Source organism: Bombus affinis, chromosome 1 (genome assembly GCF_024516045.1).
Source record: "Bombus affinis isolate iyBomAffi1 chromosome 1, iyBomAffi1.2, whole genome shotgun sequence".
Classification (NCBI taxonomy): Eukaryota; Metazoa; Arthropoda; class Insecta; order Hymenoptera; family Apidae; genus Bombus; species Bombus affinis.
The window spans coordinates 2,224,056-2,251,811 of record NC_066344.1 but is presented as its reverse complement, the minus strand read 5'-3'; the positions used below and the strand labels follow the sequence as shown (position 1 = coordinate 2,251,811).

General features: G+C 33.7%; 3 protein-coding genes across 7 annotated transcripts; 2 read left to right on the top strand and 1 right to left on the bottom strand.

Annotated features, from left to right (window-relative positions):
* The first annotated feature begins 7 nt into the window (after nucleotides 1-7).
* Nucleotides 8-18,161, top strand: LOC126915994 (uncharacterized). Of its 4 annotated transcripts, XM_050721326.1 has the most exons (15): nucleotides 8-571; nucleotides 2,758-2,957; nucleotides 3,725-4,001; nucleotides 5,306-6,089; nucleotides 7,193-8,009; nucleotides 9,689-10,163; nucleotides 11,024-11,213; nucleotides 11,707-11,839; nucleotides 12,497-12,736; nucleotides 13,718-13,930; nucleotides 15,871-16,292; nucleotides 16,689-16,928; nucleotides 17,163-17,365; nucleotides 17,449-17,490; nucleotides 17,613-18,161. In XM_050721326.1, exons 3-15 carry the CDS (start codon nucleotides 3,910-3,912, stop codon nucleotides 17,749-17,751), a joined length of 3,990 nt encoding a protein of 1,329 aa, XP_050577283.1. In that variant the 5' UTR covers nucleotides 8-571; nucleotides 2,758-2,957; nucleotides 3,725-3,909; the 3' UTR covers nucleotides 17,752-18,161. The 4 variants fall into 4 exon arrangements, with proteins under 4 accessions (XP_050577283.1, XP_050577300.1, XP_050577309.1 ...); XM_050721343.1 differs by lacking the exon at nucleotides 3,725-4,001 and having other exon boundaries at nucleotides 9-571; XM_050721335.1 differs by lacking the exon at nucleotides 8-571 and having other exon boundaries at nucleotides 2,745-2,957.
* Nucleotides 18,162-18,373: 212 nt separating this feature from the next.
* On the top strand, nucleotides 18,374-20,561 carry LOC126915750 (pyrimidodiazepine synthase-like). The gene is made up of 6 exons (XM_050720725.1): nucleotides 18,374-18,693; nucleotides 19,110-19,267; nucleotides 19,356-19,520; nucleotides 19,642-19,774; nucleotides 19,850-19,965; nucleotides 20,038-20,561. Exons 1-6 carry the CDS (start codon nucleotides 18,669-18,671, stop codon nucleotides 20,158-20,160), a joined length of 720 nt encoding a protein of 239 aa, XP_050576682.1. The 5' UTR covers nucleotides 18,374-18,668; the 3' UTR covers nucleotides 20,161-20,561.
* Nucleotides 20,305-27,702, bottom strand: LOC126915712 (mediator of RNA polymerase II transcription subunit 23). Of its 2 annotated transcripts, none has more exons than XM_050720658.1 (12): nucleotides 27,525-27,702; nucleotides 25,942-26,008; nucleotides 25,374-25,618; nucleotides 25,176-25,308; nucleotides 24,922-25,104; nucleotides 24,559-24,843; nucleotides 22,341-24,483; nucleotides 22,018-22,257; nucleotides 21,773-21,932; nucleotides 21,420-21,707; nucleotides 21,140-21,346; nucleotides 20,305-21,041 (listed from the first exon to the last, which is right to left on the bottom strand). In XM_050720658.1, exons 1-12 carry the CDS (start codon nucleotides 27,530-27,532, stop codon nucleotides 20,903-20,905), a joined length of 4,098 nt encoding a protein of 1,365 aa, XP_050576615.1. In that variant the 5' UTR covers nucleotides 27,533-27,702; the 3' UTR covers nucleotides 20,305-20,902. The 2 variants fall into 2 exon arrangements, with proteins under 2 accessions (XP_050576615.1, XP_050576621.1); XM_050720664.1 differs by having other exon boundaries at nucleotides 27,371-27,688.
* Between the last annotated feature and the right edge of the window lie 54 nt (nucleotides 27,703-27,756).

The window sequence follows — 27,756 nt, the reverse complement described above, 5'->3', positions numbered from 1 at the left end:
AATGTTAGTGCGGGCGTACGAGTACTGGCGACGTGTTGGAAGTGAACGCGTCTTGTTTCTTTTATCTTATCGTATATAGTTTTATCACTGCGTAAATAGTAGGAGTTTTACGTTTACCATTGCTCAGATAATTTCGTTTGTCAAAAATTAAAACGCGAACGAATCTAGGGAAATGTCAAAGAATGCGAAGAGAAAGGAGAGAAGCTCGATCGCCTGAAGTGTGAGATTCGCGTCCGTGTGCGTGGTATGTGTGCGCGCGTTGTCTCGTGCGTGAGTGTATCGGCGTTCCGTGCTTTGTGTGTAGCTCTAAACTATTTGGTGCCAGTGTGCGTGTCGTAGGTATATATCGTGTGTATACACCTTTTCAACGGTGGAAAGAGAAGAAACGAGGAGAGAGATGATGACAGTGGCAACGACTAACGGCCAGGTGGGTCTCTGACCCCGCTGGACAATAAAACAGCTTCGTGTTTTAAATAGTGTTCTATGTGCAAGAATAAAGCACTTCGATCAGCGAAAAATACTCGAGTAGCCGAGGAATCGTTTTACGGCCTCGTCTTGGACAGGTTTCAAGGTACGTGCCTTTTGTTTCTTTATATACGATGCTTTCATTTCGACGACACTCGAGAATCAACAAGTAGGCAGCTTTGGTTCGCTACAGAAAAGTCAGTTCAATCTGGTGCTCTTAAAATACATACTGTGATAAACGTTTCAAAGGCACTGACTTTCCACAACAATAGAGATTTTTCTCGGCACAATCGTGGTAACCTTGCTGCGTGAAGATCCAAAGAGCATAGGTACATCAGGATATGTTTACTGTGTATGCAAAAATGGAGACTGATTAGAATAAGAGTCGACGCTAGATTTGTTGACATATGATGCACTGCAATAGATATACCATAAATACTGCAGATAGATAGATATACTGAGAATAAATAGGTATATACATATGAATGTTAGATGTAAATGATTATGCTTCTATCTTGAATTTTCACCTCAAACAAAAAGCTTTTAGTTTTATTTGGTATTAAAAAATAGCGAATTTTGGAAATACATAAAAACACAATCTAATTTCATCTTCTATATATCTTAAAAATATATAAATCTAGGAGAAGTGAAAGATTATACTGACCAATAATTAATTTTTGTTCAAACACAATACAAAACACAGTTTGATCCGGACAACGTATAATATTTTGTAGTATCCTTAAAATCAAGGCTATTGCACTATTTACCGACCTTAATCTCCTACATTTGTGTACCATACATAGACGACATAGATTACAATTAAATTTGTACGCGAAAATTAAGTAGAATATACCTAATACTGTTTCTATCTTAATAAAAAAAGGACCTACATTTTTTTAGTAACCTCAAAAATGAAAAAGTTGACCGATTTAATAACCGAACGGATTGATCATCAAAAACAAACCGATACATAGGTACCGTACAATAGTAAGGAATGCCATATCAATACAAATGATATTATTCTTTTAATACGAACTATAAACAGGTATGGTTACGTGAGCAACGAAGATGCGCGCATACTAAACGTAGAAGCCTATCGACGTTTTGGCAAATATTTGCCTTTCAAAGGAACAGTTGCCAAGTATGCCACTCGGTTGATAGGAGTAATTGGAGCGACTTTATTATTGACTGTTTGCCTTGCATGTATTTTTGTGTGTCATTTGAATCATACAATGAATACCAAGATCAAATTATCTCGAACATGTCTTATCGACATAACATTTGAATAAAAGAAACCATTATATTCCAAATATAAATGATAATTCAAATGATAATAAATCAACAACTAACACGTGTCATTAATACAATCAAATAAAAACACTGAATTAATTTCAGTAATTATCCGACATAATAAATAATGTTACAATGATAGCTTACACGATTATGTATTAATAAAAAATGTAGCTCAACTAACCTTTCTTGAATGACAAGCAAGAAACATTGAAAAAACATTTGTGTAAAGAGAATGATTCACTTAACTGAAACAAGCCATTTTTTTTGTGATTGAGGTTAGAAACAAATGTTGGAGAAAAAAAAAGAATGGTTAAAACTGGACTATATATTCACGATCACACATTTTTCGCAAGTGCGATGATGCATTTTACAGTTGCGCAATTTTTTAAAATAGAAACATACATTTTCTGTTGCATAGATCGAATCGATGCCTCGTTCGATATAAGAAAATATTAGCGTAGCATGGTTGAAAACTGATTAATTTAAAAGACATTTTAACTTTAATTTTGTAGAATTTATTATATGTATAAAGAAGAAGGAAAGACGTAACGCAATATTCTTCTATTTATATTTTCTGTTTTTGATACGATAAGTTCTACAGAACTAAAATTGAAATACCTCCTAAATTAATCACTTTTCTTTCACTTTTCTGTTTTCCCTGGCATCTTCTCTAACTTCAACCAAAAAAAAAGATATTACGTGTTGCAGTCGCATGAATCACCCAGTATATTTGTCTTACATTTAAAATCCGTAATCTTAGCGACTTAATTCAATAATACCGTTAGGTCAACAATGAGAATTTCTTTAATGAGAAAGTGGAACGCGCGAGTATCAGAAAACTAACCGCGTATGTTTCCCAAGACTGGCCGAAGTCACGGAATCAAGTTTACAGACTTTGATAGCGCTGGTTTTAGCGCGAAAAGACCTTGCTTATTAATGTTAGGCAGCAGGAAATTGCGGGCGTTTAGGGAATAACGTCGAATACTTATCATTTTGCAGCGGAGATATCGGTTAATTTTAGAAACTCTGATGGATCTGTTGGCACGACTTTGCCATGATTCACGTTCCGTTCACGGCTGAGCAGAGGGAACATCGAACCGCTCTCCTTTGTCCGACAATGAGGAACATGGGAATCTAGGTCCAGCCCGACGATCCATGGATCGGAACTGAGAAAGCATGGAAACGTGACGTTCGTGTTGGTTAGTGTAAAAAACCGGAAACTGAATGCGTTCGCTATCGGATTTCGAAGCGATGACTCAGTACTATAGAACAGTCGTGTCAATATATAGTTTTCCCTGTTCTTTTTTTCTTTATTATTCTTGTTGACCACGTGACTAAGATGCGGCGATTCAAACGCGCCAGAGTTTCCAATGACTGTCGTTTTCGCGGGAATTAGAAATTTTACGTTATTAGCCGTTGTACGTATTACTGTCGCATGGTTTATCGTTTGGTCTAAGTTTGTTTGTTATTTATCAATTTTTCGAATGATTTTTATAAGATGACATTTACGTGCAATTTGAAGTAGATGTACTGGAGAAGATGCAGCATCCTAACCTATATCTTTCATATCGATTACATAAACGAAGGTATTAAGTAGAAAGTTCGACTCGGATTAGCATTTGGAAGCGTTAATAAACTGTTAAAAGGAAGTATACGTTAAGATCCACAATTATATGTGTAGTACTAGCGTATGATAACGTACGTACGATTATCATTCAAATTACTTCCTTAATAATGTGTCTTCATTTCCAGATTTACATACATGAATAAACGTTACGTACAAGACACACGAATAAACGTTTCACGTTTCATATTAACTAATTCGAACATTTTATAAAATATTTTATCGCAATGAAATACTTTCTACGAACAGTAAAATTACTACGAAAAGATGATTTAAGAAATAGCTTAAACACGATGGAATTACAGATCAACTTGAATTACAATTAACGTAAAATTTAATTAGGTGAAAATTATCGGACACCAGAAGGGGTATGCATGAAGCTGATAATCAAGACGAATCGAAATTATAAAACATGATTTATTCCAACTGCTCATTGCTAATCACGTGACTCGGAAGCGGTGATTCAACCGTGCAGAAGTGCTTCGCGCTGAGCTGTCTTTATTATCTAAGTAACTATCGTTGGTAGAATGTACGAAGCAAATGTTGATAGTTCTTCGAGTCAGTGTTCAACGCCTCGTCGGGATCTCGAAAATGAGGAATCGTCTTCGGATGTTGCGACGTATGATAAATTAATATATATCATTTTTTACAAATATTCGCTTGGTAATCTATCTCAAAGCCTTGAACAATTATGTGCTCAATCTTTGATTCAGCATACAAATCGCTCGAACTGCCCGATCTTTTTTACCTACCTTATTCATATTCTTCGTTTATTCACTAACAATCCTTTATTAACTATCAATAATTTCTTTTTAATACAAGTGTATGGGAGAAGAGTTTCTTCAATGGATGAACATTTCTACCTGAGATTGCATTTTAATTGTGCAACGTGAGAACAGGTGCCAGCAGGCTTACGCATGTGTGTTGCAAGATTGGAAATGAATTCTGTTTGCTCGATAAGTTTAGCATACTTTCACTGCTTTGTGGTAGTACGATCAACCACCATACGCTTCTGATTATTTCAAAATTTGTAAATTTTCTTTCCGATTTTACTATTATTCGTTAATTTTAACGTCATCCTTTCGTTCATTTGATACAATTCTAATTACATAATTTACATATGTGTACGTATAATGGCAATTAATTTTTCTTCTCTTTTTCTAATTCTGTATTAAAAATTAATTATCAGTTCACTTACTATCTATCATCGACGTGCTACCATAAAAATTCTAATCCTCATATTAGATCGATTAAAATATTAATCGAACGCGAGATATGGAAAGTAATAGATTAAAAAGAGACTAAATTACAACTGTCCGACACTGCTCTATTATCTCTGGCCGCGCGCATGTGACTTTTTTTACGTCTCAAGTTGCACTGAACGCGATACTATCAAGTCCCTTGACACAGGTTGACGAGATGACATCCGAATAATCGTTGCAATTATAACATAAGACGGTTTAAATGGCTTTAAAATCGCTCGTACATCTCAGTTCTGTCTTTTTAATCACAATTAGTCTCGTTAAATTTATTAAAACGATAATTATATTTCTTGTAACAATTAGTTTTTCGAAGAAATATCGAGTTCTTTGTCTTTCAAATCAAACTGAACAAGTTATATTGATTTCTTTAAACGAAATCCATCTTATCGAATTTATATCCTCAAAATTATTATATAATCGGTTGACCCGAATCGTACAAAAATTCATTAATATCATCTCGGATCCAGTCGGATAAGCTGCATCGTAAAAACTTGTAAAATTCAATTACGCTAACAAGTACTTTGTTCGCGAAATTCACGAAAATTCCAAAATTCGAATGACCAATTATTTAACCAGCTCGCACCTCGCAATAACAATAGCATCCGAAACGTACCAATTTCAAATTGTACACGCATGAAAGATATGAAAATACTGTTATAAGGGGACCGAAGCATGTGGCGCAGCTTCTACGTTCCTGGATCCTTCGGTTAAAAACGAGCGGCGAGACAGAAAGATATCCATACGAGATGGAGGAGAAACCGATACCGAAACCTAGGTCGGTGATGACCGAGCGACCGGTACCAGCACCGAGGAGGAAGTTGCCACCTTCGATGCCAACGGCTCGATTCAGCAGTCACAGCGATTCGAGCCAATCGGAGAAAAGCGACGACTCGAAATCGACGTCGGAATCGAGGAGTACGAACAATGAATTTTTTCGAAATCTGAGCAGTAGCTCCCGACAACTGAAAGACGAGATTTCGGAGAAGATGACGATGAAGGGCCGTGCGGTAATTTCCAGCACGAGGAACGCTAGTATCAGATTGGAAAAGTCGGTGAAGAATCTTTTAACGAGACGGTTAACTTCGTTGAATCAGGACGATCTTTTAAGGGATAACACCGGTGGTAATAAGAAGTTCAAAGATCCTGTAGAGGATGAGAGATGCGTCTCGATGCCGGCTGACGATATTTTCAGCAGCATCTCGTTCTACAGTCCCTTGAACAGTAATCTGAGAAGCGTCAGAAACGAGGAGGATCTTTCCGGGACGCGTCACAGTCCACCACCTCCTGCATATCCTCCTCCACATCCTGACGAGTCTATCTACGACGAACTGCAGTCCGTCACGTCAGGCAGCAGTCGATACGACACGATCAGCTCGACCATCTCTGACAAAGTCGACAGGGACTTCCCCGAATCGTTTGATCTACTTAGTTTCGTGCTCAATCAGGTAAATGTACCGTTTAAAAACGTATTTCAATTGTTTTAACCCTTTAATTTTTGTAGAACTTCTTATTTACTCTACAACATAAGCAAATTAATAATTTATGGCTTCCAATTCATTTTAACGACTACGTTATCTATTTCAGATAGTGCTGATTCATAATAGTGCGTGCTAGATCCATGATTTTGTTTACTATTCCATCGTCTTCGACTGTGCATTAAAATACCCAAACGTTTATGATCTGTCATTTTTTATTTCTAATAAAAATCGTTCAATCGGTGGAAGTAGAAATGAGGAAAATTTCTCGCATTGCGTCATAGCCCCAGCTATGGGAATTGGAGGGTTAGAAGCGTGATTTGTATTTCTTTTTATAACTGTATTCAAGAATAATGCTTTTGATCGTTCGCAAATACTTCTTCGTGCTCTTCCTTTGTTTTCTTTTTTCCCCTTGCTGTACATTGTGAAGACTTAGAGGGATAATAAGAACAATAAGATTTCGCAGCGAGAGAATAGACGATCAAACGAGTGAATGAAAGAGGGACATAGGATAAAAGTGGATTTTGTTTCTCGACTTTTCTTTATAAATAAAAGAGCGTGTCTGAGTTGTCACATTAAAATGTTCTCTCTCACATTACCGAAGGGAATAACACTTTTGATCCTAGGTCGTTAGCTTTCTTCCCTCCACTATCAATAAAATTATTAGCGCATGGCCGTCAGTCTGTCACTTAGTTAGCGCCTCGTTTTAATTTTTAAAACTACTTCAGCTAGTTGAAACGTTTGATTTCTATCAAGCAAATGTAACTTTCCATCCGTTGTTTTTGTCATGGCATTTTCTATGTTATAGTTTACTGAACGGATCAAATATCGATACAAATATCTAAATATTACTTTATCTCTTTATCCTATTGTCCTTATCAAAGAATAAGAATAATAAGACAAGAGAAAACTGATCAGAACAATGTCATAGGATTAGATTGAAGATTTTTATGCGTTCATAGGAAATTTGCATAAAATACCACGATCTTGCATGTAATTAACAAAACGCTAAAACAATTACGTTAAGGTACAAACAAAAATATAATTAAAAATTTCCCATGGTTTATTAACAGGCCAGTGATTCCGATCAGAGCTTGAACCTTTCCGACGTAAACGTGACGCTACCGTTAGACAAATCGGATAACGTGAAGAGATTATCCAGATCCGATTCCTGGACGTTTTACGACACCGCGCCAGTTGGGAAATCCGAGGGGCTCGACGAACTGGACAGGATATCCAGCGCAGAGGAGGACATCCTGGACAAAGAAGTGCCTCTGCTCGATCGAACGTCGGACGCGTCAAATGGAAGCCAAGCATCCATTCAAAATTCTCTGTATGAAAATCTGTCGCCGCAAAAGGCACAAGAAGAGAAAGAAACAACGTCGAACAGTCCAGAAAATAGACAACAGAGTAGTAAATCTTTATTGTTCGAGTTTGACCCGTTCGCGAGAACTTCCGATGAAAACGTGTATAGCAACTTTGAAAATAACGATTTAATGTTACTGGAGACTTTATTGGCCACCAACGATTCGCCGAGCAGCTCTGGCAGTATTCTGGACTTTCAGGAAGCAGTCGATAACGAGGAGGAACAAGATGACGTGGACGAAGAGGATGCCGAGCAGATCTCGTCAGTGCCACCAGAACCACCGAAAAGATTCGACTCCTTGCCGAAAAACGAGTACGACGAGGTCGCAGAGATCCTTCCAGAGCCGGATAAAAGCGCTACGGGCAAAAATCCGGCTCTATTGCCGAAATTAGCGCATCTAGTGACTCGGAAGCAACCCGCTGTTCCCCCTAGGAAACCGACAGCGAAGAATCGCTCGAGCGAGGCATCCTCTCCTACCTCTGTCACAGCTAAATCCGTGGCTGCTACGACTAGCGATAGTTCAGGTAGTCGCTTAGTTATATCGTAGCTTTAAGTCGATCATTGAATTAAGATTTTAATATAAAAAGTAAAAGGAATGTACGTGATGTAGGTAAAAAGCAGGGATGGTAGGATTTTGTCTAAAGAGTTGGAAGTAAATTTGAAAATTTTAGGAAGAAGATTAGAACGGTATTCAAGAAAGAGCAGAAACGTAATTTAAATCAGTTTGATTATGTTGACGATAATTGAGACGACTTTTCACTTTCGATGTGTATTAGGGAAAGTAAATAGTAGGTGGAGAGAATCGTCAATGTTAAATATGTAAATGCATGTTACCGTTCAAAGATGTATAATCGCTATTTTACACTTGTCGATTCTTCTACGAAGAACTGATGATTCAACTGAGTTTCACACGTGGGCACTGCGTGGCATTAAATTTCAAGATAGCGATAAATTGCAATATCCCAATATGCTTTATTACACTTAAACAATTATATAATCCTACTACTCGTCTACGTTTTAACGTCTTGGCCGATCGATTATTATAATAATTATCTGGAACTTCACGTATCCTATTTTTAGACTGCAATTGAGCTTCCAGTGATGTATAGAAGTACAGAAAGACTATATCGTCAATTGAGAGTAACTTAAATTAGTGTTAACAGTTTAACCCTTCTAACTCGACGGCACTTGAAGCATTTTGTCCTACACCGCTGTAAAACTCAAAATTATGATAATTTTTTATATAAATAGCCTACGCCCTGAAAGCAATCATAATTGTAAGATGTGATTTCTAATATTTAATATAAAATACTAATGACTCGACCTGAGCTATTCTATGGCGATATTTGTATTGTAAACTACACCGATATATACAGTGTATATAAGTATATCGAGTTAGTAGGATAAAATCGTATGGTAACGAGTATTTCGTTAATTTTGTTCACTTCCGTGTCTTTATTCCTAATGTTTAAAAAAAGGCGTAGGCAAGTGCTTGTTTAATTTCATATAAAGCATATGGTAAAGAAAACTTTTTATTTTTAAGCTCATATTTATCCAAGATTTGTCAAATTGTTGACTGTCTCTTTATAATAGTAGAAAATAGTATTCGTATCCTCGCAATTATTGAATTTGATGGTTTGTTTAAACTGCCATTTATAGTATAATAGACGATTAGTTTCTAATAAACGACATACCAATTTATGTATTCGTATTGTTAGACATTGCAATCTGTATATCGTTAAAGAATATCGATCATTTGAATTCAATAATTACGAGTGTGAATACTTCTGTGACACACCGTATCTTATTAATAGACTGCGAATGTTTATGCAATTTTATACTTCTGTGGCGATAGTTAAAGGAGTAAAACCTAAACAGAGATTTGCTTCACTTATTCATATATATATCGGTATATCATATTTTGTATATTTCGTAAATACTCGCAGCTTTAAATATCTTTAAATGTGATAAACGCATGAACATCTACAGTCTATGTAGTCTATATTATACGTGAAACACAATAACTTATTATACATAAGTATAATTTACCATTTAGTATTAATTAATATTTATTACTAATATCCATTTAGAAAATAATAAAACAATTCGTTAAATCCGTCGCTCGAAAATCAACGCTTTTATAATAAATATATTTTATATATCTCGATGAAGAATAAATATATACGTACTTTACATGCACCAGTCACGAGTACGACGAGCAGCACGACAACGACGACGACGACGACGGCCGCTGACGAATCTTCGTGTCCTTCGGGCGGTAAGGCCACGGAGGAGCATAGACGCGTGGGCGTGATCCAGAAATTGAAAAAATTGCGGCATGAGTCCACGGGGCACGGGATCAGACCGAACGTGATGAGTTTCGTGAAGAGCGGCAGTAAATTGCTGTCCAGAAGTCGTGACCACAGTGGCGTTGTGCCAAGCACGAAATCGACGAAATTGGAGAGACCAAGGGTGAACGATCTGCTAAATGTGACGACGCACCGTGGAATCGTTTACAGGACCGGTGTAGGAATAGAAAGAGCGAAGGACCTGGTGCAAAGGGCAGCGATCTTGGCTGACCAGAAGCTCTCGTTCTACACAGATAAGGGCATGTCTACTCTGAAGGAGATCGTTCACCTCGACACAGTGTACAGCATTCATCTCCTCCAGGACTTTAAGTGAGTCCGCTTTTTCGTTGCATAAAAGAATGCTTCTTCGAATAATAACGCTTTATGAAAGGGAAGAATTCGCGAGACGAAGATACATGAAGTAGCGTGATTAAATTCCGAAGAAAGAAAGATACGAATACGTATGTATGTTTGATGAGAGAACGATCGATTTAAGTATGCTTGTTATTAGACTGCGGATTTTTATGCATTTCTGAGAAGTTCGAAGATACGGAAAATTTGTTTGTTCAAAGAACGTAAGAATACGTGTATATGAATTTGTTTAACGGAAGATACATATTTATAAAGAAATGGGATAAGCAAATTACTCCCTAGCTTTTTTTATTGGATAGATTTCATACTAAAGTAGAACTATTCGTTATAATATTCAGGAGGTCTCCGCTTATGCCTTTCGTTTCTTTATCTGTGTTGGCAGAAACGTGAATCTGCAGAAATATCCGCAGGCCATTTGTTATGTCGAAGTTGCAATCGCTATCTTATGTGTGTACGATGCGTAATATTTAAACTGCGGACTTTTATGCAAATTCGTATTACTGGAAATGTAGTTAAAAAGATAGAGCATCGGTAGAAAATTGTTTCGCCTATCGTATATTATAGAAAACGCTACACTTTGCACATTTCATATGCTTTTTCATATTACGCGTACTCTGTGGAATCTTGCACTTTCAGATTTTCTATAAATGCATAAAAATCCGTAGTAAAGTACGTAATGAAAATATCTGTACTTGAAGAAAAGTTGAAGGAAAGTCTCAGTGAAAAAGGAAAACGCGAGAAAGAAGTAGAAATTTACATATAGCAAGGTTAAACAGCGAACCGACCGAGGAATAACAAAGGCAATTTAAAATGTTCAGGATAGTTGATGGAGAGACTGTACATTGCATAGCAATTAGCGTTGAGGGAAGACCGAGCGTTCACGTGTTCTACGCGAAGGGTACCACGGAACGAAGGATTTGGGCTCAAAGAATACTAGAGGCTATTACTACGGTTTTTCCCACGAAGTACACGGCTGAATTGACCAGAGTAGGATGGGCCTATTTGAAGGTAAAAAATGGAAAATGTGAATCAACTTTGAATCCAGCAGATTTTATTTAATTTATAAACTTGTTAATAGATACCAACATATCTATGCTAGAGATAGGGTATGGTAGTAATTGAAGAAGATTTCTAAGATTTAATTTCTAATGCATTTTTTTAAATTTATAATTCTCGAATATTTATAATAAACGTTAAAAGAACAGCGTGATATTTCATGGCAGATATCTTAGAGAGTTTATTTCATCTTTCTTTTTTATGTATATGGAGAAGGTAATATATTTGTACAAGCATTTTCGTTCATTTTGTATTGATTATGACCGTCTTTGGAGAAAACCGCTTTCTAATGATCAAACGTCCATTTGTGAGATAATAATGTAGTCAATAATAATAAATACTACTGTAATAATTTGATTTTAGAATCAAATGTTTATATTACTTTTGTTTCTGTTATCATCAAGTGAATTACATATTAAAAAACATTAGTTGATATATATTCTAGGAAGGCGTAACAGGCACGTGGTTTCCAGCTTGGGTTCTCCTGTATCAACGAACGTTAATTTATACGAAATCTCTGGATCCTACCACGGCCGTAACTTTTGGAGAACTCGACCTTCGGAAGGCACGATGTATCGGTAAGTTTCTCGTTCTATCAAAATTATTTAATTATTTAATATATAAAAATTTATACATTTAAACACTTTCAAACATGTATATATTTTTAAATAAAATATCTAGTTCTATGCTTCATCAACAACGTTCATGAAAGTTTCCAATTTACTGTATTAATACAGTGACAAGTCATCTCGCTAATTTATTATGACAAATAAAAGAGTCGATCCACTTTGCAAGCTGGAAAAAAGGAAACAATAAAGTGTAATCTAGAACTCGAAATTTATCCTACGCCAGCTTTACAATTTGCCTTACATTTACACGATTATTTCTAGAATTAAATCTCAAAGGAATAATAAATCAAATTATCGATGACCGACTTGCCCATGCGATTCTCTGAGAGAAAACAATTTTTATTTGCCACGGAACTCGTCGTAGTAAATGTACGACCCAGTAATGCAATGAAACAGTTATAAAAACGCAGCTATTACAACGAACCTTATCTGTTGGAATGCATACACGATTTTCTACTGCCTATTTTTATATGTCTGTCTCGTAATGGCCAGAGTACAGTCACGCATTTTTAAGTGCTTATCGGAACATTTTGGGATAAGCTAAATTGTTTACTTATGAATCACGGTCAAAAATGTAGTTTCGATGATTTCCACGCTCTGTTACAGTTTTACGGGAACAGGAAGGACCTAATGCAAGCGCAGGATCAGTTCCGGTGGTGGTCGTCGACGCAGGTGGTAGCGGCGCACTACATATGGCTACACCAGGAACTCACGAAGGATCCGCATGGAGACACGCGCTTTATCAAGCTGCCACTACCTGTGGCCCCGCTTTAGAGCAGCAACAACTCACGCAAGATAACGTGCCTGTGATCCTCGACAAATGCATTAATTTCATTTATGCTCATGGTAAGCATACGTGGAATGTAGTAGCATATGCAACAAGTGAAAGAAGATTATCATTCCGTTTTTTAATAGCATTTCAACTCTGCTCGTTATTCCCTCTAAGTAATATAATAATATATTATTTATTAATATTATTATTATTATCACTTATAATTTATATCAATCGCTCATGCATGTAAAATAATTCTTTTTATGAAACAAAAGATATATAAAGTATATGTTAAATTCATATATCTTCCAAGCTTTGTATATGAATAAGTATAATATTAATAAGTAATATTATTAATAGTAAGTAATTAATAGTAAGTAATAATATTAATAAGTAATATACTAGTAATATACTAGTATATTACTTATTAATATTATTATTATTATCGCTTATAACTTATATCAATCGTTCATGCATGTAAAATAATTCTTTTCGTTTTATGAAACAGAAGATATATAAAGTATATGTTAAATTCATATATCTTCCAAGCTTTGTATATGAATAAGTATAATATTAATAAGTAATATTATTAATAGTAAGTAATTAATAGTAAGTAATAATATTAATAAGTAATATACTAGTATATTACTTAAGTATTAATATACTAGTATATTACTTATTAATATTATTATTATTAGTATATTACTTAAGTATTAATATACTAGTATATTACTTATTAATATTATTATTATTATCGCTTATAACTTATATCAATCGCTCATGCATGTAAAATAATTCTTTTTATGAAACAAAAGATATATAAAGTATATGTTAAATTCATATATCTTCCAAGCTTTGTATATGAATAAATATATACATATATCTTGTATAACGTTATATTATATATTTTATTTTATATGATATATATGAAATTTGGAAAGAATCTGAATTTATCTTACTTTATTTTTATCTTCCAAGTTTCATACATATGTATAATATATATATATAATAGATACAGTATTAAATTAACTTGAACATATTGAATAACGTTAAAGGTATCATGTCGAAGGGCATTTATCGACAAAACGGATCCAATAGCGCAGTGGTTAAATTATTGAAAGCCTTTCGTCGCGACGCATGGGCGACGCAAATTACCAGGAGCGCATATACGGAACACGATGTCGCCACAGTTCTCAGAAGGTTTCTCCGTGATTTACCGAATCCATTGTTTCCGCCTAACATTCACGATCGGCTTTGTCTTACCGCAGGTAAGGACCACTTATTGTCCTTGACTTTTTGTTTTCAAGCTCGCTCTCTTAACCGGACGTTTTGACAACGAAACGGCATTGAATCGAGAAACCCGAATACGTTGAAATTATATTATATAAAAGATTAAAAAATTAATAACACATAAATAAACAATGTTATTTCATTGCCTATACTTTAAAGTATCAATTTTGTTTTTCTAATTGCAGTATGAATGCAATAAATTATTATGGACAGAAAAATTGAATCATGTGGACACGTATTTATATATAAACTAAGGATTATGTACATCAGGTGGCCAGCGATCACTAACGGGGAACACTTGCTATTTTATAACTACAAGTACTTTATTCGGCACAATGATACATATGCTGACTAAGAGTTCGCACGCCAGACTTTCTCGATTGTCGGAGGATCCCTTTTTGTATGTTAAACGTGCGTGACATACGTAATAACATCGTTCTAAGATAAAAGAAACTAGCATCTTCTTGTAGCTCAGACAAGCGATTTCCAAACGTGTTCGGTTTTGAATATCACTATGCGGTAAACAGTTGTCACAGCTGTCTTCGAGCGAAGCGATGACCGTTACAATTGATATGTAATTAATCGTCAAGTGATAATGTTTCGCAACAAGCAAATAACATTTTGTAACGGCTGTTCTAATTTCTGTGCATTTCTCGCGTTACACTGTAAGCAGAAACGTACACTGACCCGAAATTCCGAGCCTTTCGCGAAACAAATTTCATTGTTGCGATTAAAGATTGCTAACTAAAGGATCAAAGTACGAAGAATATTTAAAAGTATATGTTACTTTTTATTTAAAAAAGCATGTTTATTTAAATAAGAAGGGAAACGAAACATCTTGCAAAACGGTACATGTAGATAAATCGCCCCTCGTATTCGTTCGTCGTTTGCATATATGTAACTATAAGAAAAATGTCAAGTTGATTCGTGTTCGCACCCACGCGTACTTTCTCACGTGTTAGCTGGTTTTAACAGCAGCCATAATGTTGAATTTCCGGTGCCATTATACACAGATTTAATCGCTCTGCGGTGTCATTCAATATAGCTACGTATTTTCACTAATTTTTAATAATGACAAAAAATAAAAAAGGAATGTATCTTTTTATCTTGAGTAGATCGATAATTATTTATTTCTTATCTATTAAGATTTTTAGAACGTTTCAAGAATGACAAATTAGAATCGTATTTGAAAATGCATAAGAAGTATAGTTAATTAATTGTTTATTAAACAAATCTTTGTCATATGAAACAAAGTTATCGTCGTTGCGTTTTTTTTTTTTTTGGTTCAACGTTCTCTTTGAAATAGTTTTAATAGCAACGATAATTGACGGTTCCTGTTTGTCTCCCATGTGCCACGCGTTGAAAGGGGAGTTATGTATTTTAATAGAGCGATGGAACGAACGTTGAACTCAAATACACAAATTTCTGTACGCGTCTGCAACTTGTTTTTAGTCTGGTGCACAGCGAAACGTCGCGTGAGAATCGCGCGGAGGTCGCCGATGAATCATGGCTTTTCATAACGGGCCTTCAAGCTCCTTAGTGAAAGTAAACACATGTGCTGCTCTGATAAAAATTGCGTACAATCTTTGTTAGTCATTATTAAAGATAACGTACACTAAAATAGTATCTTGCGTTCGATGTGATTGGGATAATAATCATCAGTAAGAAACTATTCGATCTCTTATTTCTTTATTTCAAAATATGTCCATTTTGATTAAGTCGCCGGCAATCAATTGCTTGATTATTTTGACACCTATCCATGTTCAAATACACTACGTTCCACAACTGTAATGTTTTGTCTATAGGACTTTATAGCAATAACTAAATTTTAGTTAAATTAAGACTGAAATTAATTGTATATATATTAATTGTATATACAAATATAATTTTAAAAACGTAATTTTAAAAACTGTTTCAGAGACCGTCAACGATAACGAACAAGTTTCAGCGTATAGGAAATTATTGTCCACGTTGACTCCAGTACCGGCGGCGACGCTCAGAAGAATTCTCGCTCACCTTTACTGTTTGAGTCAGCAGAGTTCCAAGAACCTGATGACCGGCGAGAATCTTTCGGCGATCTGGGGACCGACGTTAATGCACGCTGACGAAAGCAGCGTGGAAGAATGGAACAGATCCGAGACTAGGGTGATCGGTGACCTGATCAAACTCTATCCAAAGTTATATCAGTTAACAGCTGCGGATATGGCGAAAGAGGCAAAAATTCTGGAAATTCTCGAGAAACATCACGGTTCGAATAATGGTTTACGCGGTGCACCATCGGGTGATCTGAAAATTTGGATATATATTTTCTCAAGGGACGGGGAATGCATCAATGTGACCGTGAGAATTTCTTTCTTTTATATCTAATTTTTCCCTTGTCGTTTTATTCAGGGTATTTCAAATACGGGTGTTCGGATTTTAGGTTCTCTTCTGTTCAATTTAATGATAAAGAAGGAATTTTGAAATATTATATTTTTTGTTTAGAAGATTCAAATACGCTGTGATTATGAAATAGCCTGTGTGATATCTATACTTTGTTTTTGAGAAGTATATCGCGTTTTTGTAAAATGTAAAAGAGGAATATAGTTTTTATTATAACATTTTTTAATATAACAATTCCTATATATAACAAAAATACAGCAGTAGCTGAACTTGTATAACTATCTGCTCTTCGATACATATTTAATTTATACTGAATGTTTATTCAAAAAACGTAAGGTATTTTTATTTCTATAGATTGGACCACAAAAGACTGCGTTCGACGTGTGTCAAGAACTGGCGGAAAAGACTAACATGTCAGCTCATGAATTGTGTCTGGAGGAATATACATTGTCTGGTGCACTGGAAAGACCACTGCATCATAAAGAGCGTGTCCTCGAGGCAGTGGCAAGGTGGGGATACTGGGACCCCGAGGATAGAAAGGACAATGTCCTCATACTTAAGAAGGATCGACTATACAAGGATATAGCACCACTGGTAAATATAATATTATAGGTAGTTACAATACCACATAATGGTTATAGAGTTCCACGAGAATAAACTGCATTGAACCGGACAATTCATTTTAATTATATCGTGGATTTTAACTTTCTTAAATTCGCTGTTATGCTATTATGCCAAATTTATTTATTTGGATATATTATATTTTTGTTATGTTTAAAACAATAGCAAAAGCTAATTCTTTCATCTTACAATATCTTTTATTTTTAGATGAAACCACCGATGACAACGTCTGGTGAACTTAAATTTGCTGACACAAAATCGAAAAATTTTAAGAACTACCTCTTCGAATTTAGTCAAGCGAAACTTTATTGTTACAAAGACAGAGTATGCGCGAATGTATTATACGAGTGGAAAGTAGAAGATATCATTTGGTATTTAGGTCACGAGCCAAAGCGAAATCCACAAACGGGGTAAATGTATTTCCCTTTTTCAATGCATAACAAACATCTTTTTTACCGAATTATTAGACGTATGTATATATTTCTTATTGCAGATGGTCTATAACATTCATAGCTAAGAATAAAAAGCCAACAAGGTAATGATTAAATTAAAAGTCATTTGCACGAATCAAAAAATTAAAAAAAATATAGTCATGAAATTTCCTTCGTATAGTGGAGAATATAACATCATAGACAGCTTTTAAAAATTTTATTTTAGGTGTAAAGAAAGTCCGTACTTTGGAAATATTTTAGCAGGATCATTAAAAGAGGAACAGCATAAATGGGTAGCAGCTATGGTCTTTGGAGAATATCAGCTAAATGTTCGACCTCCCTCAGTCAATCTCATGGATCCGTGAACAATTAACTTATTTCGTTAAGCTACGCTACTTAGTGCCTTCGAAAAGCAATTATTGTTGTATCATATATAAGTTCTTTCGTCATGAATTCAGTGCCTGTGCTTGCCTTAATGCAAAAGACAATTTTCAATATTTTTAGACGATGATCTATGTATCTATATCATGATAAATAAATGAATATAGTACTGAAAAAATATGTTACAGCATTCCGAAGGTATAAATATTCCGATCGGTGTTCATTAAATTAAAATAATTTAAAATATATTGTACATTTACACGGGACTTTATAAAACACTTTTGTACGTAATTGTATTTTATGCAAATATTGTCAATCATGTAATATAACAAATTGATTATACATGTAATTTTGTCATTTTTATTTTTAAATAAAGAAGCAAAATGAATCTCCATTTATACAGAATTATGTTACAATAACCTAAATTATTTAGATATCCTCAAAATAAAATTTTTTTTAATTAAAAATCCTGTTGAATAAAATTTAACTTCAAGTTAAAGATAATCGTTTGTAAATAGTTTGTGTTATAATTGTAGTCAATAATATTCAAACATTCGATTCGATCAATCGACTTTTGAACATGCGCAGATCTGACCTACTTTCTTTCAAAAAGAAATATACAATGAGTGTGTAACATTGCCGTAGGTCATAGGTAACGCACGTTTAGAAAAGTGAAAATTGAGAAATCACTTTCCATACTAACTTTTCGAAATATTTCTATTATTCATTCCAAGCAGAAAAATTGACGTATACCATCCGTCTTAATAAACAACCACGTGTCTGGAATTTCTACTGAAATTAATCATCGCATGAACATTTAAGTGCGATAATCATTTCAAACATTTCGAAGTATATTAAACATTTTATTGTTAGATACAAATCTAACGAAATACGAACAATTATGAGCAGTTTACATCTTGGGGCTGGTAAGTACATACTTATGTTATACATATCGTGTATTTTTTAGACTTGTATGTCTTCTTTAGTAAAACATGAGTTAAACTGTCAATAGTTATTATATTTTTCTTCTTTAAATTTATAAATTTATATCGCAATTAAAAGTTTTATTGCATATATATTTTATAGTAATTACAAATCAATAAAGTATAAAACAGTACTTTCAATGTCAATAAATATAATAGGTGCTTATAAACATTTATGTGATTATATTTTGAAAATCTTTCTTAAAGGCAGCGATTGTTTGCATTCTATTATACTATTTTATAAAATGCAATTTTTATATCGTTACAAACAATTAAGACATTCTCATTCGTGGCTTTAATTGTTTGAAATTATAATTTAATTTTATTTTGTACATAATTATATTGAATATAACTTATAGATTCTCAGAAACCAGCAGAAGTGAAAGGACAAGTTCGTTTGTATGGTATGAAATTTTGTCCTTTTACACATAGAATTCGATTAATACTTTCTTATAAAAACATTCCACATGATACTGTTAATATCAATATCAGGAATAAACCAAAATGGTACTTGGAAGTACGTATATTTTCCATAATCTGTTACTTATGTAAAAATCATATTATTAACTTTGTTTAATATCCATCATATTTAATAATATTTTTAGATTCATCCAGAGGGTAAAGTTCCTGCACTTGTTGATACTGATGGTAAAGTAATCGTTGATTCATTAGTTATAGCAAATCATTTAGATGAAAAATATCCTGAGCCTTCTTTATATGATGAAAAAACAAAAACTCGTGACTTAGAACTGTTAGATCACTATTCGAAGGTAAGAAAGTTCACGTTACAAATTTTTTCTCTTATACGCATGATTCTTTAGCAAATAATTATTTAGAATTTATAAAATGATTTTGACAGAATAGTCATTTACTTTAGTCATTGCCTTTCAGCTTGTTAGTATTTTCTCAAACTGCATTCATAATAATGATAGCAGACCACTTAAAGAAATTGTTGCTGAATTTTCATCTTTATTAGTAGAGTTTGAAGAGGAACTTAAAACTCGTGGAACTGTGTATTTTGGAGGTTTATAAATTAATTTCAAATCACAAATAGTTTGAAATGGAAAAATATTGATTCCATTTTTTGTTATTTTATTAGGAGCACAACCTGGTATGTTAGATATACTCATGTGGCCATGGGTTGAACGACGAAAATCTCTATCTCTCATTTATGGAGAACCTACAAATTTCAATGATGGAAATTTCTCTCATTTAGTAAGTTCAAACATACGTGAAAAAATAATCATGTTTTTTAAAATGTAAACTAACTTTCTAAATTTATTTTAGATGAAATGGATGCAACAAATGAAGGCACAGCCATTTGTACAAGAAAATGAATGTTCATATGAAAAATTTGCTCAGTTAGTCAAAGATTTGAAAACTGGAAATGTTGATTTCGATAAAGTTTAAATCCATCAATTATTATGATAACGTAAAATTATATTACTTTTGCAATTATGCGATAAGAAGTATTTTAATTTTTATATATATAATGCACATGTATGTATATGTTGACGCGTAATAATTTAGGTTTTGGAAATAATTATACCCAAATTTATAAGGTATCATAGTATTTATTTCATTAAATTTATCATGATTAATATCAAAATACATAGAGTAGTGTCAGTTTATAAATAGGAGCAATTACTACATAAATAAGTATGAAACTTTGAGCTTCGTAACTTATGCCTTCCACTACGACAATATACATTTATGAATCTGTTTAAAGTATCAATACTGCTTAGTCAGATGTGCTGTGAAAAACATGTGATAAATATCATAAATACACTGTTTTGACAAAGCAACTTAAATTTGTTGTCTATAATACTTTGCTGAAATACTTCTATCTTATGTTTATATGTCTTATTTCACTTTATAACACGAAGATCAAATTCTTCCTTATACAACATTTTACATATTTATATGTTTTTATACATGAAAAATGTACTTTTGCGTATATTTATATCATATAGAAATATAGAAATGAAATATAGAAAATATAGAAATAGTTTGAAATTCAAATGTTGGTTTCAGTATATTCTTCATACACTGTGTATGCAAGAAATATATTATTATAAAGACAATATGTACAATAATGAGGTATTCAATATTATCATGTATTCACTTCTGCATTGCTAGTACTAGGGACGTCTCAGGAAGACTGAATTTCGTCTATATTTATGTGAGCAATAAATCGTAGCCTCATTTGCAAAGCAGGTCTTAGTCTTCGTATAATACATTCCACTTCGTTCTTCATCATATCCCCGACAAACATGTACTTTATATGATATCTATTGTAGTTAATATTAAGATTAATATATTCAGAATAAAAATAATAGAAATATTTTATCAGATAGTTATATCAAAATAAGTTGATAAAAAAGGATACAGTAAATCACAAACTGGGTCCATGTATTTTAGATGAGTTTGAACTCGATCGACTTGTTCAAGCATTTCATATAGACGAACTGTTAATTCTACGACACAATTCGGCCTTTCAGCATTAAATCTTGCTAAAGTAGGTCCAATTAAATGACACGCATATATCAATTGTTCTTCGCTATTTACAACTGGTTGAAGTTTCTCTTTAATAAATCTAAATAAAATTGGATTTTATCAGGTTATATTATAATTACTAAAAATATATAGTATTCAAAATTTAAACTTACTGAGGCATAGTAGTTATTTGTCCAACACCGGCATGATGCCACACAGAATGTGCCAATGCCAGCATATAACTGAATTTATTTTCTAATAAACTATTATGCGTGTTATTAAAATTAAACATTTGAAATGGAGTTAAATTACTGTAATTCCAATTAGCTAGACCTGGACTGCTAATAGTTGCAACTAATCGGTCATGAAGGGCTGACCAATAACACTCTGGTAAAGCAGCCAATAACAAACCCACACAATTTATCCATAAATGAATTTCATCTGACGGTATCACTGTGTACCTAATAAACTCGAAATTAAAAAGTTGAAGAACCTAAGTATATAGTAATATCTCATTGCATCTTACCCTTTTGCAACTACATCTAATAATGAATTGGCAACTATATTTGCAGCAACAGGGACAGCCATAAGTTCGACGCATGTAACATACAATGCATGTGCAGCAGGATTGGGAAATTCATTAAATCTCCAATCAGTAGCAGGAAAATGAGCTGTACCTGACATTGCTAAAAATTTCGACAGGCGATTATAAAATACTATTTAATAAAAAAAAATACTATTTAAAAAATACTATTTAATAAAATCACCTACTTTCCACAATTCTTCGTACTAAGCGGATATAATAATCTAATTCTGGCATCCATGCGATAACTTCATCAATAGATCGAGTCATGTACATTTGATAAGCTTCTGAGAGTGCCCATCCTGGTGCCCTAATTTCTTTTAAGGAACCAAAAACAGCTGTCACTAATCGTCGTTTCATACCTGGTCTGTCTCTTAATTTACGTTCATAATAATGTAAAGTATTATAAAGGTACGTAACAGGCCGATCTAAAAAAATGGAACAAAACGAATCAGAGTAATTCAAATATAAGGATTGTATTATTATCCTTAATAGAGAAGTGTATACGAACCATGGAATTTATATAAGCATCCTAAATGTTCTAGCAATGTTTCTAAACTTTTCGACACAGCTGGTATTTCCAAATACCTATGTACAACGATATCGAAAACAGGCAAAAATCGTAAGCATACATTTCCAAAATAAACTGGCAAACTTTGATATTGACTAGGTCCTCCGCTAGTTTGTTCCATAATACCTTCTGGAGCAAATTTCTCTGGGAATTTTCTATGAAATGCAAGATGTTTTTCATGCCAGTTCGATTGTTTCCAATGCTCCGGAGAATTTTCTTTCACGAACTCTTGGGTTCTGTTTCTCAATTCAATAGCTTTTAATAACAATAATTGAATTATAAAAAAGCATACTTGCGCGTCACTGCCTTCGTGAGTCCTTAGTACCAGACAAAGAACTAATCTATCAATAGTTACAATATTGTATTTCCATATCATATCGTTAACTGTATCTACACATTTATTTACATGTTGTCCACCCACGCTATTAGCAAATTCAAATACGAGATAATCACAGAATTTTCGGAGATGTGCCGACAAAGCTCGGGCTCCAATCCGTTCTAAGATTTTATACGCGATCGGACTAATTCGATCAGTTTCGAAAATAATCTTCCACAAAAGGCATAAAAATAGAGGTGGTGTACCAGGTACTGAAAAGTGTGCTATTATATCATTTTCATTACTCATAGAAGCCCAATTTCGATATTCTTCTTCCACCGCTTTCTTAATCTGTTGTTTGTTTTCTTTTGGTACGCTATTTTGCTGAAAAAATTCGCTTAACACCGGAGGAAAACATTGAAGAGTGTGATTAGCCCACGAGTGTGGGGTATTCTGCATAATTGTGTTCAACAATTCCTTGCACCATGTTCCACTGTGACTGTCTGATCCAGTTCCTGTTACGTGCATAGAACGTGCCAGCGTTAATACTAAAGCTCTATTCAACTCCTCAGATTCTGCTGACACAAGAGTTTTAGGTTCTGATAAAAATCGAGATAATTGCGGTTGCACTTCAGCTGATCCCAATCCAGTAATTAAACGAAGAGCAGTGCTTTCCACACATAGATGAAGTTGTGTTTGATTAGTTTGTGGCACAGCTGCAAGGCTATGTAAATGAGACAAAAGTTGCACTCTATAATGCGGTTGTATATGATGCATCCTATAACTAAACATTTCCAAAAGAGTATATAATGTTCCCCATGCATGAGACTTGAAAACTGTTGGAAGCAATTGGCTGATGAAACCTTTGATGCCAAGACTTTCAATCTCAGTGTATACTAGTAATCTACTATAAGTTTCAACCAATGCTGGTGCCAATGCCATATTGCTTTTGGATTGTGCCGATTTGATAACGTGAGTAACGATGCTATGTATTAGGCTCATTTTAGAGTGAACAGTCAATGAATCCAAAATTGACATGGATAATGGCGTCGTTGGTCCACTTGCGAGGGCTGCGTTATTTTGTAAGGTCTGCATCGGCTGCTGTTGCTGACCTTTTTGAGTACCAAGTATAGTATCTACTAAAGCTGCCATTGGTCTACCAAAATACTCTTGATTTGTAGAATATGCATTACATAGCAAAGCAATGCGGTAATCAGATCCCATACAAAGAGAAGTGTTAGGCATAACTAAATGTTGTAAAAATTCATGGTGAAGTTTCAATGTGTGTGGTATTGGTCTGTGAATATTGGAGTGTTCTGACTGAGCTTTTTTTAGCAAATGTATCCATATACACGTAATAGCCATTTGATGTGTGCATAATGCTTGAGTATAATCCGGTACCGGTAACGGTTCCTTTTCTGGATATAGAAGGTCGTATAGTTTTAATACTGGTAAAAAGTTTGATAGTGGGTTTCTCTGAATACTTCCAGAAATGAATTGCAGCAAGACCCACATTAAGTGATCTCTCCCTTTCCTTAAGTCTCTTCCTGCTAATTTATCGTGTATTGCCATTACGATACTCGGGAAACAAGCGTACGAAAAAAGTACAAAGTATATAAGCTGTGATGAGAGATGTAACCATACATAATGATTTGCAACAGTTCCATCAGTTCCTTCTGCCGGTAACGTTTCATTTTCTGCACGTTCCATAGCAAGAATTACAAGTTCTACCAATTGCTCTTCCAAAGCTATACATCGTTGTTTTTGCTGTAATAGAAGCAACATAAAATTATTATATACTTATATTATCATATTAGTATTATTTTATTATTATAAGCACACCTGTTTTTGTAAACCAAGCATCGAACACACCATATCCCTACTATAAGGTTGTTCTAATACATATCTCAGTAATTCAGTTTGTGGTTTGAGTAAATCTTCATCATAAGGCAAATTTCCTTTTAATGAAAATTTTAATGTTGTGGTATCAAGTACCCAAGGATTGATTAAATCAGCATATCCAGTATGTTCCACTACTGGTAACATTTTTGAATGCCCAACTATAGATACCATTTGCGCAGTATTGCGAAAACTTTCAACAAAGTTTGAAAGCAATTTTGCTAATTTCTAAAAAAACAAATTATATTAGATGTTATTAAATTTAACAAAGTATGATAGGTTTTATCTTTGAAGGAAGTAACATACCCAGTGTGGCCAGTTTTTACCATCAGGATAAGCCTTTTGAATTTCAGTTACAATAAAATATCCTGGCAACAAACAAGCATTTCTATCAAAAATATATTCAATTACATTTTCTAAAGCTTTCAATTGAGGCTGAATAGATGCATCTAATCTCGATGGAATTGTTTGTGCTTTCTCTTTGCATCCCTATAAGCATATAATCAGCATTCATTAATCTAAACTTGTATTACTTTGAAATTAATTTTGCTGACACTTACCTTCATTATTTCTCTGACACCCTTGTAATCAACTCCTCCAATAATGTGTCGAATAAGAACAAAACATTCAACCCAAAAATCTTCTAACTGATATTGAAGTTTATCACAATTTAATATACATTCACAAACAAGTCTGAAATTATATACATTTTACATATAATATTTGATAAATGATACCTTATTTTCAAATTAACCTACCTTGCTGGCAAAACACTAGATGCAACTAAGTTTTCAAGTAGTGACAATAATAATTGCAATCTCCTATGATTAGTCATAGCTGCTGCCATAGATAAAAATTGTCTTACTGCGTTCTCTTGTTGTTCTTTGGATAAATTTGACATAGCAGATGATAATTCTGTTTGCCATGTTGCTATTTTTTCGCTTTCACTGTTTGGGTGATGCACCAGAACACAACTAAAAGCTTCTTCTATAGCTTCCACTTTCTAGTTTTACAAAGTGATAAAAATAATTATTATTGAAATAAAAATATAATCTCAGATTGCAACAAAACTGAGAGGGAAGAATATAGAAATAATATGACTATTATTTTCATTAATACTATCTTTGATAAAAAAACTATTTAGAAACAAGTGTGTAAATATCTATATTAAACACATGTTTATTTAATCTGAAATAATTTTAATTATATAGCTGTAAAAAATTGAATCTTAACCTTAATCTGTTTTTTTAAATTACTATAAGACAACAATAATAAATAATATATAAGATAAATGCATTAGTTAATGTGCACATAATGTATACTTACTAAAATATCATTAACAATGGTAGTGATTTGAATTTCACTCGTCATCTTTTGGTTAAAAAATCTTATGCTGCAATAGTATAAAATCTATAAATCACTGTATAATAATTTATGTTTCATTTAGTTCTTTCATTATTTTTTTCAATATTCACAGTCAACGTCCAATAACACTGATTTGTAAACACAATTCATATTCTGTTTACGTTTGCATAACATAAATTTGCATTTGAATGAAAAAGTACGATCGGTATCGGTAATATGAATTCGTAGTATGCACTGTCTCACACGCGCATAGAGCTTATACTAACAGTAAGTGTATAGTATGTATAGATATAGGGGCCTACGATTAGGAATATACAGCACAGTCGTACACAGGTCTGGAAACTCTTATGGAGGAATAAGGCATAATGATGGGATGATGTTGGTCAATCTGTCTGCAGCAATGTAACTGGATCTATTTGCAAAGGATTCGTTGCACAGCGCGATCTTGCGTCTGCACCTGCAATACTTCTGTATTATGGCGGTAAACCATGCATATACGGTTGGTAAACGATCTGCGACTACCTGGCAAAGAATTTCACGCAAAAATAAAAGTCGGTTTGAAGCAATTCTTTTTTTTAAATATAAGCTTTACTTTAAACATCTACGCAAGTGTTGCAACAATACATTATTATTATAATTACAATACATATTATTATAATTATAACTATTTGATAATAATGTACTTCAATCCAATATATAATAATCATGTATCGTGCCGAACTGTAGCCCAAATAAAAGTTAGTATTATAAAAAACTATTTTTATAGCGAAGAACGAGAATCTTCGTGGAAAATGGGCAGCATTGATTAGATAGGGCGTTAGGAATCGGGTTAGAGAATATATGAAAAATATTTTGAAGAACATTAAATAGTATAGTATCAAATTATAAAATTTTTTAATGAATCAAAAAAAAAAAAAAGAAAATTAAAAACAAATTTATTTTCCGTTATGATCCTCTAATAGATTTAATATATGTACGTACATACTATAAAAGTATTAAAAATACATTTGATTTGGAAATTATGCTTTTCCATTAGAAATAATAGTATTTATTAGTGAATCACATAATTAATGTCTATTTAAACAACTTTTTCTCTGTACCAGATGAAATAATGTACATGTATTTATTTTAAATAAATTGTGAAAAATAATGAAAAGTAGTTTAGGTTACTTTATATTCTTTACCTTTATTGTGCGTAGATATTGTTTTTGCTGCAGGATGGCGCTAAATGCAAAATCCTAACAAATAAATCGAGGATCTATAGTAGCGCCATGGTTTGTAAAGCACGACTCTTGACATTAAGAGCCTTACCCCCACTACGAAAGTTCCTACACCTGTATGTACGGCTGTGCGTTAGACAGATTATAGCACGGAAATTCTCAAGATTTACTTTGACTTCGCTGTTATGCTATGGGCTGCATTTCTCCAGTTTTCAGCTCACTTAACCTGGCGTCCCTGACAAGTTTACGACGGTACAAGCGAATCGTCTCATTGTATCGGCCTTGGATATTTAGAAAATCTGTCTAATGTGGCAGAGGACTTACGCCTCCATTTCTGTAGATTATGTGTATTCATTCTATCGTAATCCTGCATCCGCGATTTACCGCAGGAATTGAGTATCCCTGGCCTGAAATTTGCCAGGGAATCGGAAACAATCTGGTAGAAACAACTATTTACACACAAGATGTACACTCGCATACACGTTTTCGTAAAAGCAGAAGTAAAAAGGTTCATTTCGCAGATGCGGTTCTATCGAGAAAGAGCGTTCTGATTGGA

What these genes read in the sequence shown, in the direction of transcription:
- LOC126915994 (XM_050721326.1), top strand. Translation starts at nt 3,910, where the DNA reads ATGTACGAAGCAAATGTTGATAGTTCTTCGAGTCAGTGTTCAACGCCT. An exon ending in GGGAATGCATCAATGTGACC is followed by an intron (nt 16,293 to 16,688) that starts GTGAGAATTTCT and finishes TTATTTCTATAG; the next exon opens with ATTGGACCACAAAAGACTGC. An exon ending in AAGAATAAAAAGCCAACAAG is followed by an intron (nt 17,491 to 17,612) that starts GTAATGATTAAA and finishes ATTTTATTTTAG; the next exon opens with GTGTAAAGAAAGTCCGTACT.
- LOC126915712 (XM_050720658.1), bottom strand. An exon ending in CCATTGTTAATGATATTTTA is followed by an intron (nt 25,619 to 25,941) that starts GTAAGTATACAT and finishes TTGTAAAACTAG; the next exon opens with AAAGTGGAAGCTATAGAAGA. An exon ending in TTAGATGTAGTTGCAAAAGG is followed by an intron (nt 21,708 to 21,772) that starts GTAAGATGCAAT and finishes CGAGTTTATTAG; the next exon opens with GTACACAGTGATACCGTCAG.
- LOC126915750 (XM_050720725.1), top strand. Translation starts at nt 18,669, where the DNA reads ATGAGCAGTTTACATCTTGGGGCTG. An exon ending in AACCAAAATGGTACTTGGAA is followed by an intron (nt 19,268 to 19,355) that starts GTACGTATATTT and finishes TAATATTTTTAG; the next exon opens with ATTCATCCAGAGGGTAAAGT. An exon ending in ATGGAAATTTCTCTCATTTA is followed by an intron (nt 19,966 to 20,037) that starts GTAAGTTCAAAC and finishes AATTTATTTTAG; the next exon opens with ATGAAATGGATGCAACAAAT.